Genomic DNA, 14,092 nt, shown 5'->3' with positions numbered 1-14,092 from the left:
CTGTACAATGTTTTGAAGCTCTGTGCATAGTTCTTCAGGCACTCTGTCTACCAGATCTAATCCCTCTCTATAATCATAAGGGATTTGATTTAGAGTTTTCTCCTACCCTCTTTATTATTATTGTTATCTTGTGATGATGTTTAGCAGAAAATCTACCCTTTTAGTAAAATTTAAAGTATTCAGTACAGTATTGTTAATTATAGGCTATATGCTCTACAGTAAATCTCAAGAACTAATGCATTGTGTATAGCTGAAACTCTGTATTTCTTGTCCTTTGAGACCCATATGATGTGAATGTTAGAACACTTGATGTTGTCCCAGGGTTCTTTTAAACTATCCTCATTTTATCAATTTTTTTTTGTCTGTTTCTCTTCAGTTAGATGATTTTCACTGCTATGCCTCCCAGCTCATAGATCCATTCCTCTGTTTCATCTACTCTTCTGTTGATTCCTTCTAGCATATTTTAACTAGGTTTTCCTGGTGACTCAGCTGGTAAAGAATCTGCCTGCAATCCAAGAGACCTGGGTTTGATTCCTGGGCTGGGAAGATCCACTGGATAGGGATAGGCTACCCACTCCAGTATTCTTGGGCTTCCCTGGTGGCACAGCTGGTAAAGAATCTGCCTGCAATGTGGGAGACCTGAGATTCTGTATCATCTACTCTTCTGTTGATTCATTCTAGAGTATTTTAACATTTCAGTTATGGTATTTTTCATCTTTATTTGGTTCTGCTTTATAGTTTCTAACTCTGTTAAAATTCTCACTATGTTCATCAATTCTTCTTTCAAACTCATTGAGCATCTTTATGATCATTACCTTGAAATCTTTACTGGATAGATTGTTTATGTCCAGTTTGTTTAGCTCTTTTTCTGATATTTTGTCTTGTTCTTCATATGGAACATATCTATCTTTCGCTTCACTTTGCCTGAATCTCAGTGTTTATTTCTATGTATTAAGTAGATCAGTTACATTTCCTGATCTTGGAGAAGAGGTCTCATGCAGGAGACACCTTATGGGCCACAGCAGTACACTACCTATTAGTAATCAGTGATAAAAGGTATGCAGGTGTCCCCTATGTGTACTTCATGGACGCTTCTGTTGTGGCAAGGTGGATTACTGTGGGTATAATTGTAGACTGGGCTGTCCTGGGTTTCATTTCGACAAGGCTGTGTTCTATAGAGTGGCTGCTAGCCCACTTATCAGTGGACCACATCCGTGAAGCTGGAAACAGGGCACACAGGGTTCCAGTGTCCTTCAAAAGAGGCATCACTGGAAGTACTTACACATATGATTCCATTACTTGAAGTTCTAAAACAGGCAAAACCAACATGTGGTGAAAAACATAAGAACAGTTGTTACCCCTAGGGCATGAGAATGAGGCTAATTGTGAAGAGACATGAAGAACTTTTTCATATGATCCAGTTGGCCAAGTCCTTGGTATATACCTTAGAGAAATGAAACTCTATGTTCATATAAAAACTTATCCATGAATGTTCATATCTGTTTTATTCAACATTGCCAAAAACCTAGAAACAACCAAAATGTCCTCCAATACGCCGAGGGCTAAACAAACTGTGGTACATCCACACAATGGAATACTACTCAACAATAGAACATAACTATTGATACACACAACAATCTTGACAAACCTCAAAAACAATATGTTTAGTGATAGCAGCCAGCGTCAAAAGCTGACAGACGTAATGAATCTACTTACAAGACACATGGGAAAGGTAGTTTTTTAAGAGATGGAGACCAGAGCAGTGGTTGTCAAGAATTAGGCCTGAAGAAAGAGTTTGACAACTATTGAGAGTTTAAAGTACTCTATAATATTGTGTTATTTTGCAACCGTGGGCCAGCCCCTCATTGGTCGGGGCACACAGTCTGTGACAGGCAGACTCCCTGAGGTCGCCGGTTTCCCATGCCCCCCACCCCACCCCCACCCCCGCAGGCCTGGGCCTGCAAAGACATGGCGCTGGCAGGATGCTGCTCACCCTGCCCATTGGACCCTGTCTTTGTCAGAACGCTCCCTTCCCACGGGAGGAGACCTTTGTACAGAGAAGGCAGCAGACCACCCAGTGGCACCAAGTGTACACTGGCGGTGCTGGGCCACCATCACCACCGTGTCTAGAACGTTGGCACCACCACAAAGAGAAACCCCTGTACCGGCCAGGCACTCACTCCCCACTGCCCCCTCCTGCAGTTTCCCCCACCGCACCCCCGTAGTCCTCAGGCAAGCACTCATCAGGTTCCTGTCACAGCCCTTGGCCTGTTCTGTCGACTTCCTAGAGGTGGAGGCATACAATAGATAGGTGGCCTTCTGTGTCTGGCTGCTGTCACTGAGCATAGGGCCCATGCCCGTGGTGGCACAAATCAGCACTTCTTTCCTTTTCCTGGCTGAATAGTATTTTACTGTTTGGCTAGACCACACATGTTTTGTATCCACTCAGCAGTGGATGGACATTTGGGTGACTTCTCCCTTGTGCCTACTGTAGGGGACATTCCTCTATGGGGTTCTGTGTGAATGCCTGTTTTCAGCTCTTTGGGATGTATGTCCATGAATACATTTATGGGTTTATTTCCAGACTCTTAATTGTATTCCACTGATCTATAAGTCTATCCTTATACTAGTACTACACAGTTCTGATAGCTGTAGTTTTGGAGTAAGTTTTGAAATCCGGAAGTAGGTGTCCATCATGCCTTGGTACACTGTCCCAAATATATATTGTTAGTCTGTTTCCTGGCCTTCCTGAAAGGGACCTAGAAGTTTTTAGTGAGTGTGATTTTGAACTAGGAGAATATCTTTTGGGGCCTATTGGACACTGGCTCTGATCTCACACTAATTCCAAGATGCCACAATTGTCATTATGGTCCATCAGTCATAGTAGGAGCTTATTTTAGGTCAAGGGATCAATGAAATTTTATCTTAGGCCCATCTCCTTTGGGTCAAGTGTGAACCCAAACCAACCCCATGCTTATCTATACAGTTCTGGAATGCAAAATTAGGATAGACATATTCAGCAGCTGGCAGAGTCCACAACACATCTGCTCCCTGACCTGCAGAGTGAGGGCCATTTTGGCATGGATGGCAAAATGGAAGCAATTAGAATTGCCTCTATGTAGAAATACAGTACACCAAATTGTTGCACATACCTGAGTGGATTTCAGTGATTTGCAGTACCATTAAGGGCTACAAACATGCAGGAGTAATGATTTCCTCCACATCCCCATTAAAAGTAGCCTATTTGGCCTGTGCAGAAAACAGATGGTCTTGGAGAATGAGAGTGGGTTTTCATTAGCTTGACCAGGTGGTGATTTCAATTTCAGGTGATGTACCAATGTAGTTTCATTGCTTGAGCAAATTGACATCTCCAGTGCCATGCTACCTGCCCCCTTCATGGATCACAGCCTTGTCATGGTGAAGACACTTGTATAACTCAATGAAGCTATGATCCATGCCATGCAGGCCCACTGAAGACGGATCAGTCATATTGGAGAGTTCTGACATATCACGGTCCACTGGAAGAGGAAATGGCAACCCACTTCAGTATTCTGCCTTGAAAACTCCATGGAGAATAGGAAAAGACAAAAAGATATGACACCAGAAGATGATCTCCCCAGGTTGGAAGGTGTCCAATAAGCTACTGGTAAAGAGTGGAGGTCAATTCAGATACCATTATATCTACTATGTGGCCAAGAATTGCTTAGAAGAAATGGAATAGTTTAATAGTCAATAAAAGAGACTAAAATGGAATTCTTGGGTCCAATCTCAAAAATGACAGAATGATTTCAGTCTGTCTCCAAGCAAACCATTCAACATCACAGTAATCCAAGTCTATGTCCCAATCACTGATGCCAAAGCAGCTGAAGTTGAACGGTTCTATGAAGACCTAAAACACCTTCTAGAACTAACACCAAAAAGATGTCCTTTTCATCATAGAGGACTGGAATGCAAAAATAAGAAGTCAAGTGACACCCAAAATAACAGGCAAATTTGGCCTTGGAGTACAAGATGAAGCAGGGAAAAGGCAAAGAGAGTTTTGCCAAGAGAATGCACTGGTCATAGCAAACACCCTCCTCCCACAACACAAGAGACAACTCTACATATGGACATCATCAGATGGTCAATACCTAAATCAGATTGATTATATTTTCTGCAGCCAAAGATGCAGAATTTCTATACAGTCAGCAAAAACAAGACGTGGAGCTGACTGTGACTCAGATCATGAGCTCTTTATTGCAAAATTCAGGCATACAGGGAGAATGGAAGGGAAGAATGTAGGGAAAGAATGGGAAAGAAGAATGTAGGGAAAGAATGTACAGGAAGAATGTAGGGAAAACCAATAGGCCATTCAGGTATAACCTAAATCAAATCCCAGTGGAGGTGATGAGTAGATTCAAGTGATTAGATGTGGTAGACAGAGTTCCTGAAGGACTATGGACAGGGGTTCATAACATTGTACAGTAGGCAGTGACCAAAACTCTCCCCCCAAAAGAGGAATGCAAGAAGGCAAAGTGGTTGTCTGAGGAGGTTTTACAAACAACTGAGCAAAGAAGAGAAGCAAAAGGCAAACGGGAAAGGGAAAGATATACCCAACTGAATGCAGAGTTCAAGAGAATAGCATGGAGAGATAAGGAAGACTTGTTAAATGAACAATGCAAATAAATAGAGGAAAACCACAGACTGTGTGGATCACAGCAAACTGTGGAAAATTCTTAAAGAGATGGGATACCATACCAGACCACCTTACTGTCTCCTGAGAAACCTGTATGCAGGTCAAGAAGCAACAGTTAGACTGGGCCATGGAACAACATACTAGTTCCATATTCGGAAAGGTGTATGGCAAGGCTGTATATTGTCATCCTGCTTATTTATCTTATATGCAGAATATATTCATGCCAAATGCTGAGCTGAATGAGTCACAAGCTGGAATCACGAGTGCTGGGAGAAATGTCAACAACCTCAGATATGCAGATGATACAACTCTAATGTCAGAAAGTGAAGAGGAACTAAAGAGCCTCTTGAGGGTGAAAGAAGAGAGTGAAAGATCTGGCTTAAAACTCAATATTCAAAAACCTACATTCATAGCATCCAGCCCCATCACTTCATGGCAAATAGAAGGGGAAAATGTGGATGTAGTGATAGATTTCGACTTCTGGGGCTCCAAAATCACTGTGGATGGTAACTGCAGCCATGAAATTAAAAGACGCTTGCTCCTTGGAAGAAAGACTGATGAGAAACCTAGACAGTGTGTTGAAAAGCAGAGAAGTTGCTGATAAAGGTCTGTATAGTCAAGGCTATGGTCTTCCCAGTGCTCAAGTACGGTTGTGAGATCTTTACTGTAAAGTTGGCAGAACACCCAAGAATTGATGCCTCAGACTGTGGTGCTGGAAAAGACTCCTGAAAGTCCCTTGGACAGCTAGGAGATAAAACCAGTAAGTCTTAAGGAAATCAATCCTGAATACTTGTTGGAAGAACTGATGCTGAAGCTCCAGCATTTTGGTCATCTGGTGGAACAGTCAACTCATTGGAAAAGTCTCTGATGCTTGAGAAGATTGAGGGTAGAAGAAGAGGGCATCAAAGGATGAGATGTCTGGATGGTATCACCAATACAATGGACATGAACTTGGGCAAACTTCAGGAGATAGTCAGGGACAGGGAGGCCTGTTGTGTTGCAATTCATGTGGATCATAAAGAGTCAGACACGACTGTGTGACTGAACAACACAGTGATAATTCTATGTTTCTTTTATTGAGGAACCACCAACCTCACTGATTTCCACAGGGGTCTGCCATTTTTGCATTCCCAAAAGGCAGTGAATGAAGGTCCCAGTTTGTCCACATCTTCTCCAAAACTTGTTATTTTTTTGTTTTTGTTTTTTTTGCTTGTAATAACCATTGTAGTGGGTGTGAAGTGGTATCTCATGGTGATTTTTATTTGCATTTCTCTAATGGCTAAAGATTAATAATCTCAGATATGCAGATGACACCACCCTTATGGCAGAAAATGAAGAAGAACTAAAGAGTCTCTTGATGAAAGTGAAAGAGGACAGTGAAAAAGTTGGCTGAAAGCTCAACATTCAGAAAACTAAGATCATGGCATCTGGTCCTATCACTTCATGGCAAATAGATGGGGAAACAGTGGCTGACTTTATTTTTATGGGCTCCAAAATCACTGCAGATGGTGATTGCAGCCATGAAATTAAAAGACAATTACTCCTTGGAAGGAAAGTTATGACCAACCTAGACAGCATATTAAAAAGCAGAGACATTACTTTGTCAACATAGGTCCGTCTAGTCAAGGCTATGGTTTTTCCAGTGGTCATGTATGGATGTGAGAGTTGAACTATAAAGAAAGCTGAGTGCTGAAAAATTGATGCTTTTGAACTGTGATGTTGGAGAAGACTCTTGAGAGTCCTGTGGACTGCAAGGAGATCCAGCCAGTCCATCCTAAAGGAGATAAGTTCTGGGTGTTCACTGGAAGGACTCATGTTGAAGCTGAAACTCCAATACTTTGGACACCTGATGCGAAGAGATGACTCATTGGAAAAGACCCTGATGCTGGGAAAGATTGAGGGCAGGAGAAGAAGTGGATTACGGAGGATGAGATGGTTGGATGGCATCACCGACTCAATGGACATGGGTTTGGGTGGACTCCAGGAGTTGGTGATGGACAGGGAGACCTGGCGTGCTGCAGTTCATGGGGTTGCAAAGAGTTGTACATGACTGAGCGACTGAGCTGAACTGAATGGCTAAATATGTTGAGCATCTTTTCTCGTGCTTCTTGGACATTTGCACATCTGCTTTGGAGGAATGCCTATTCAAGTCCTTTGCTTATTTAATTAGGTTGCTTGTCTTTTTGTTGTTAATTGGTTACGGTTCTTTATGCATTCTGGAAAGTACACCCTTATCAGATATAGGATTTGCAAATGTTTCTCCCATCGTGTGGATTGTCCTTTCAATTTCTTTTATTTCTCAGTCAGACAGAAAGGAGAAATATATGACATCCCTTATAGGTGGGATCTAAAAAGAAATGACACAAACAAACTTACAAACAGAAAGAGACTCACAGACTTAGAAAATGAACTTATAGTTGCCGAGGAGAAGGGATAGTCAGGGACTTTGGGAAGGTCATGTACACATCGCTATATTTAAAATGGATAACCAACAAGGACCAACGGTATAGCACAGGAAACTCTGCTCAGTGTCATGTGGCAGCCTGGATAAGAGGGGAGTTTGGGGGAGAATGGATACATGTATATGTTTGGCTGAGTTCCTTTATTGTTCACCTGAAACTACCACACAATTGTTACTCGGTTATACCCCAATACAAAGTAAAAAGTTTAAACTTTGGGTAAAAAAATGTTAAAAACAGATTTTTCTATTTTTCATACCCTCTCCTGATTTCCCCTCTTTCCCCCCAGTTTATTCTATATCTACATTGTCAGTATATAGAGATATTACATATTACACACTATCTACTTAATAACCAAAATTTAGCCTTGGTTCTTAATCATAATTTTTTCTTTCTTTCTTTTTAATTGGAGGAGAATTGCTTTACAATGTTGTGCTGGCTTCTGCCATACCTCAACATGAATTAGCCATAGGTATACATATGTCCCCTCCTTCTTGATCCTCTGACTGTCCTTCCCACTTCCCACCCCATCTCACCCCTCTAGGTTGTACAGAGCACCAGATTTGAGCTCCCTTTGTCATACAGTAAATTTCCACTGGCTATCTGTTTTACATGTGGTAATGTATATGTTTCTATGCTACTATCTCAATTCATCCCACCCTCCCCTTCCCCCACTGTGTACACAAGTCTGTTCTCTATGTCCACATCTCCATTTGTTGTTGTTCAGTTGCTCAGTGGTGTCCCACTCTTTGCGACCCCATGAACTGCAGCACAACAGGTTTCCCTGTCCTTCACCATCTCCTGGAGTTTGCTCCAACTCATGTCCCTTGAGTCAGTGATGCCATCCAACCATCTCATCCTCTGTCGTCCCCTTCTTCTCCTGCCTTCAATCTTTCCCAGCATCAGGGTCTTTTCCAATGAGTCAGCTCTTTGTATCAGGTGGCCAAAGTACTGGAGCTTCAGCTTCAGCATCAGTGCTTCCACTGAATATTCAGGGTTTATTTCCTTTAGGATGGACTGGTTGGATCTCTTTGTAGTCCAAGGGACTCTCAAGAGTCTTCTCCAACACCACAGTTCAAAGGCATCAGTTCTTCAGCACTCAGTCTTTTTTACTGTCCAGGATGTGAGACTACTGGAAAAATCATAGTTTTGACTACGCAGACCTTTGTAGGCAAAGTAATGCCTCTGCTTTTTAATATGCTGTCTAGGTTTGTCATAGCTTTTCTTCCAAGGAGCAAGAGTCTTTTAATTTCATGGCTGCACCATGGAAATATAGCAGTCACAATCTGCATTGATTTTGGAGCCCAAGAAAATAAAGCCTTTCACTGTTTCCATTGTTTCCCCATCTATTTGCCATGAAGTGATGGGACTGGCTGCCATGATCTTAGTTTTTTGAATGAAAAAATGAAGATCCTCTTTCCCCGCAGCAGGTCACTGCTGACTCATGCTTCTTCTGGAGACTCTCAGACACTCAAAGGCAGGTCTGGCTCAGACTCTTTTGAGGGTCATTGCTCCTTTCCCTTAGTCCTGGTGCATCTTTATTGCTTCCCTGCAAATAGGCTCATCAGTACCATCTTTCTATATTCCATACACATGCATTAATATACAATATTTAGTTTTCTCTTTCTGATTTACTTCACTGTGTAATAGTCTGTAGGTTCATCCATCTCATTAGGACTGACTCAAATGTGTTCTTTTTAATGGCTGAGTAATATTCCAATGTATATATGTACCACAACTTCTTTATCCATTCATCTGTTAATAGACATCTAGTTTGCTTCCATGTCCTAGTTATTGTAAATAGTGCTGCAACTCACATTGGGGTACATGAATCTCTTTCTATTATGATTCTCAATTTCTAGATAGACTTATTTGATGCACAAAAGTTTTTGATTTGGATAGTGTCCAATTTATTTTTTCTTTTGTGCTTGTGTTTTTTGCTGTCATATTTTAGTAACCATTGCCTAATTCAAAGTCATGGAGATTTACACATTTTATTACAAACATTTTATAGTTTCAGCCCTTTACATTTCGGTCTGTGATCCATTTAGTGTTGATTTTTTTTTTTACATGATGTGAAATTAGGGGTCCAAATTAATTCTTTTGTTTATGGATATCCTCTCATCTCACCAGCATTTTTTGAGGAGTTTAGTCATTCCTCTACTGAATGATCTTGGCACCCTCATTGAAAACCAACTATTTACAGACACGTGGATTTATTTTTGATTTGAAATCCTGAAACAGTGGCCTATATGACTGCCATTATGCCAGCACCACACTTTGTAGAATTGCTATAGTATTGTTAGAAGTTCTTAAATTAGGAAATGTGTGTTCTCCAGCTTTGTTCTTTCTCAAGATTGTTTTGGCTATCTTCCTTCCTTGCATTTACATATGAATTTTAGGACCAGCTTTTCAGTTTTTACAAATAAGCCAGGTTAGACTCTAACAGGCATAGCACTGAATCTGTATATTGCCTGTGGGATTATAGCCATCTTAACAATATTACATGTTCAATCCACTTACATGGGATGGGTTTACATTTCCTTGGGGCCTCTTTCATTTCTTTCAGCAACATTTTGCAGTTCTTAGAGTACAAGGCTTGCACATCTTCTGTTAAATTTATTTCTCAGTATTTTATTACTTTTGACAATACTGTAAAATGGATTACTTTCCTAAACTAATTTTTAGTTGTTCATTGCTAGTATATAGAAAGAAGCATAATTGATTATTGCACATTGGCCTTGGATTCTGCAACTTTGCTGAGCTCATTGCATATATGAATAGGTTGTTGTGGGTTTTTGGTGGATTCTTTATTGTTTTATATATACAAAAAGCATGTCATCTACAAATAGAGATAGTTTTCCTCATTCCTTTCTAGTCTGGATCCCTTTATTTTTCCTGCCTAATTGCCCTGACTAGAGCTTTGAATACAATATTGAATAGAAGTGACAATAACATCGCTTCTCAGCCTTTTGGCTGAGATCAAGTGTAGAAGTGACAATAACAGACATCCTTGTCTTGTTCCTGATGCTAGAGGGAAGCCATCTACTCTTTACCATTAAGTATGATGCTATCTGTGAGTTTTCCATTAGGTGCTCTCTATCAGGTTGAGGAAATTCCCTTCTATTCCTATTTTGTTGAATTCATTTTTATGAAATAGATGTTGGATTTGTTGAATTCATTTTTATGCAACAGGTGTTGGATTTTGTCAAATGCCCCCCCCCCCACATCTATGAGATGATCATGAGCACCTTCTCCACATTCTATAAATATGGTGTATTACATTAATTGGTTTCCATGTGTTGAACCAACATTATATTCATGGAATAAATCTCACTTGATCACCATGTATGTGCTGCACTGTGCTTAGTCACACAGTTGTGCCAAACTTTGTGCAACCCCATGGACTGTAGCCTGTCCAGCTCATAGGTCCATGGGGTTTCTCCAGGCAAGAATACTGGAGTGGGTTGCCATGCCCTCCTCCAGGGTATCTTCCCAACCCAATGATCGAACCCAGGTCTCCCGCATTGCAAGTGGATTCTTTACTGTCTGAGCCACTAATTCTGATTCTTTTCTTTCACCACCTGAGAAGTGTCATGCCAGGTCCTTCTGACCTCATGCCAGTTCCTTCTGACCTGATGTGAAATCCATGTAAATCAGTTTTCCCCACACATGAAAGATATTGTTTCTCTCTTGCTGCTTTCTTTTTTTCTAGGCCTTTAGTTTTCAGAAGTTTGACGGTGGTGTATCTTGATGTGGATTTCTTTGGGCTTATTCTATTTAGGATTCACTCAACTTCTTTAATCTGTACATTTATGTCTTTTGCCACACAGAAAATTTTCAGCCATTATTTCTTTGAATACTTTCCAGTCCCACCTTCTTTCTCCTGTCCTCTAGCACACCAATGAGAAAAATCTCAGCCCTTTTGTTATATGCCCACAGGTTCCCAAGGCTCTGTTTATTTTTCCCCCTACTCATTTGGGTCCCAGCCACATGTTGTAACCAGCCCTGTATGGTTCATGGTCTTAATGTAGTTCTGTTTTCAAAGACTTTGCAATGTTATTCAGTTTGGATTCTTTCCCATTGTAGTTTATTGCAAGATATTGAATATAGTTCCCTGTGCAGTTAGTAAGCTCATATATGATAGTATGTATCTATTAATCTCATACTTCTCATTCTCCTCCCTTTCCCCTTTGGTAACCATAATTTTGTTTTCTATGTACGTATGTTTCTGTTTTGTAAATAAGTTCTTTTTTTTTTTTTTTTAAGATTTCTCATATAAGTGATATCATATACTTGTTCTGGAGAACAGAAAAAATGGAGTCTTTGCCAGCAGAGCAAAGTAGATACTCTACACTATTACCATAATGATTTAGGCTAGATGTCTTGTGAGTGGGGGACAGATTGTAACAGATGTGGAGGATTTTATAATTATAGTAAAGGGCTTCCCAGGTGGCACAGTGGTAAAGAATCCACCTGCCAGTGCAGGATACATAAGATATGTGAGTTTATTCACTGGGTCGGGAAGATTCCCTGGAGGAGAGCATGGCAACTCACTCCAGTATTCTTGCCTGGAGAACCCCATGGACAGAGGAGCCTGGTGGGCTACAGTCCATGGGGTTGCAAAGAGTCAGACCACTTAGTGACTAAACAACAACAAATACTCTTTAATACATGAATTTAATCATCAGTCCTTTGACCTAAGAGGAAAACACTTTCCATGGAAGACCCCTAAGGATTCCTATGCAGTACAATTAAAATGCAGAAATATTTGAGAACATAGTTTGGTGCCCTGGATGGGTCAATAAAATAATGCATAAATTGTTAAATGCGAACTAAGAACTTTCTGTAAACATCAGATTAGGCTCTATTCCCTGTCAGAGAATACTGACTTTGATTTGTGACTCCTATCCTCACTAATAATGCTTTTTTCCTCTTACATACATCCTAGCCTGGATTGTCTTACATCATTCTATAGCAGTCAATGTGGTTATTGTACAACTTCATTTTCAATGAAAGCCAACAGAAAATAAATCTCAAACCTATCCTTCTGTCTCTCTCTTTCCCACCCCCCCTCTCCACATATAAGGGAAAATCATTAAAAATAAAAGAAACCAATTATACCTAACCCAGTCAAATCTTGGCAGTTGACATGTAGAATATTTTAAGATAGAAAAAGAGAGCAGCAGAAATGGAGGAAAACATTGCATCATAAATTCCTTCAAAAATTAAAATGCAAGTTTGGATAGTAATCTCCACTTTCTGTGTTTTGTGTGCATGTGGGCATGCACATGCATGTGTGTATGTGTGTGCATGTGTGAATTATCATATGGAACCTCAGAAATCTCTAAAAACCTTTGTGTAATTATCCCTCACAGAATTACCAAACAGATGGGTTTCCTCCACAGGAACTATTGTGATTTCTTAGTTTTACTCCTCGAGAGATGATTTAGAAGAGATAATTCTTCTCACAAGATAAAATACTATGTATTCAGTTCCCACCTTATCACTGAGCTTGTGCTATGAAGCAATTCCTACAATATCTGTAGTTCTAGGAGACCACAGAAAAAAAATTTAAGCTTTCAGTTAAACCAAGGGGTCCCTAACTAGGTGAGGAACCAGGCCACACAGCAGCAGGTGAGCAGTGGGTGAGTGAGCAAAACTTCCTAAGTATTTACAACCTTTCCTCATTGTTGCACTTGAATTGTCTCGAAACCACACCCCCCTACTCCTGCCACCCTGGCTCAGTTCGTGGAAAAATTGTCTTCCACGAAACCAGTCCCTGGTGCCAAAAAGCTTGGGGACTGCTGCTCTAGGCCACTGGTTCTCAAAGTGTAGTCCAAAGACACCTGGAGTAGTCCCTGAGATTCTTTTAGTGGGTCTGTGTATTATTAATAAAAATATTTTAAATAACAATATTAAGATGATATTGCCTTTTCCATTTAATTATCTAATGAACGTACAGAAGACTTTTCCAGAGGCTATATGACATGTGATGAAGTCATCTCTCTGACAGATGTATGCTGTTTTGTTCTTAAATTTTAAACATTTCTAAGTCTTCATATCTAATATAATTAGTAGCAATAGATATAACCCACATCTAAGCACTTTTTGGTGTCCTCAGTAGTGTTCAAGTGTTTGGATATCTTAAGACCAAAAAATGTTGCAAATTTCAGCTCTAGCTAGACTGCATTATTCCTATAATTCTCTTCTTTCTGATAGATCCTGTTGAAACAAATTTTTACCTAGTGACTATTATTCTTTCTCATCAATGTGATGATTATATTTCTGTAGAAGATTGACCAAAATTACATCAAAAGATCTAAAAACCAAATGAGTCCACGTTGTAACTTGGGGAAGAGAGATACCATACGAGATGGTCTCTCTAAGGTTTTCCTTACTAGAAAAAGGGGAGGCTTTTGTTTCATGTGATGATGTGAGGAGACAATTTGAAGTTGGTATTGGCACAATATTATTCTGCTGATATGAAATGAAATTCTGATAGGGTGTCAGGCATGTTCATAATCTCAATGCCATCAATTTTAAGCCTGAAGGCCCAAGAGACGAGCAGTGTTTAATACATCATCCCTTGTTAAATAGCAGCCACAGAGTTGGCGGTAGCCTGTGAAGGATTCCCTGCCATGTAGGACACGCCAGTTGTCTATAAATAGGACCTGTGAACAGGAAAAAAAAAAGAGAGAGGAAAAATACTCAGAACAAGTGCAGACCACAGGAATCATAAATCAGAAGAGATCATTTAAAATAAAAATTTTAGGTTGTTCTCTGATTACATTTAATGAGATTTTTTTTTTATTTTGAGATTAAGTAAACATTTGACTCCAGTAATCTTGCCTAGAAAATTCCATGGAGGAGCCTGTTGGGCTACAGTCAATGGAGTCACAGAGTCAGACACGACTGAGTGACTTCACTTTCTTTCTATCTTTAAACATGTGACAAC

The 14,092-nt window shown here is 40.2% G+C and overlaps 1 protein-coding gene across 2 annotated transcripts in view; it reads right to left on the bottom strand.

Moving 5' to 3' along the window:
* Window positions 1-9,109: 9,109 nt before the first annotated feature.
* TMLHE (trimethyllysine hydroxylase, epsilon) overlaps window positions 9,110-14,092 on the bottom strand; it is a 62,229-nt gene continuing 57,246 nt past the window's right edge. For both annotated transcript variants that reach the window (XM_061137456.1, XM_061137458.1), the window contains one exon: window positions 9,110-13,808. In XM_061137456.1, the coding sequence (XP_060993439.1) occupies window positions 13,677-13,808 (132 nt within the window). In that variant the 3' untranslated portion in view covers window positions 9,110-13,676. The remainder of the gene's footprint in view (window positions 13,809-14,092) is intronic.

Source organism: Dama dama, chromosome X (assembly GCF_033118175.1).
Source record: "Dama dama isolate Ldn47 chromosome X, ASM3311817v1, whole genome shotgun sequence".
Lineage (NCBI taxonomy): Eukaryota > Metazoa > Chordata > Mammalia > Artiodactyla > Cervidae > Dama > Dama dama.
This window is presented reverse-complemented; position numbering and strand designations above follow the sequence as displayed.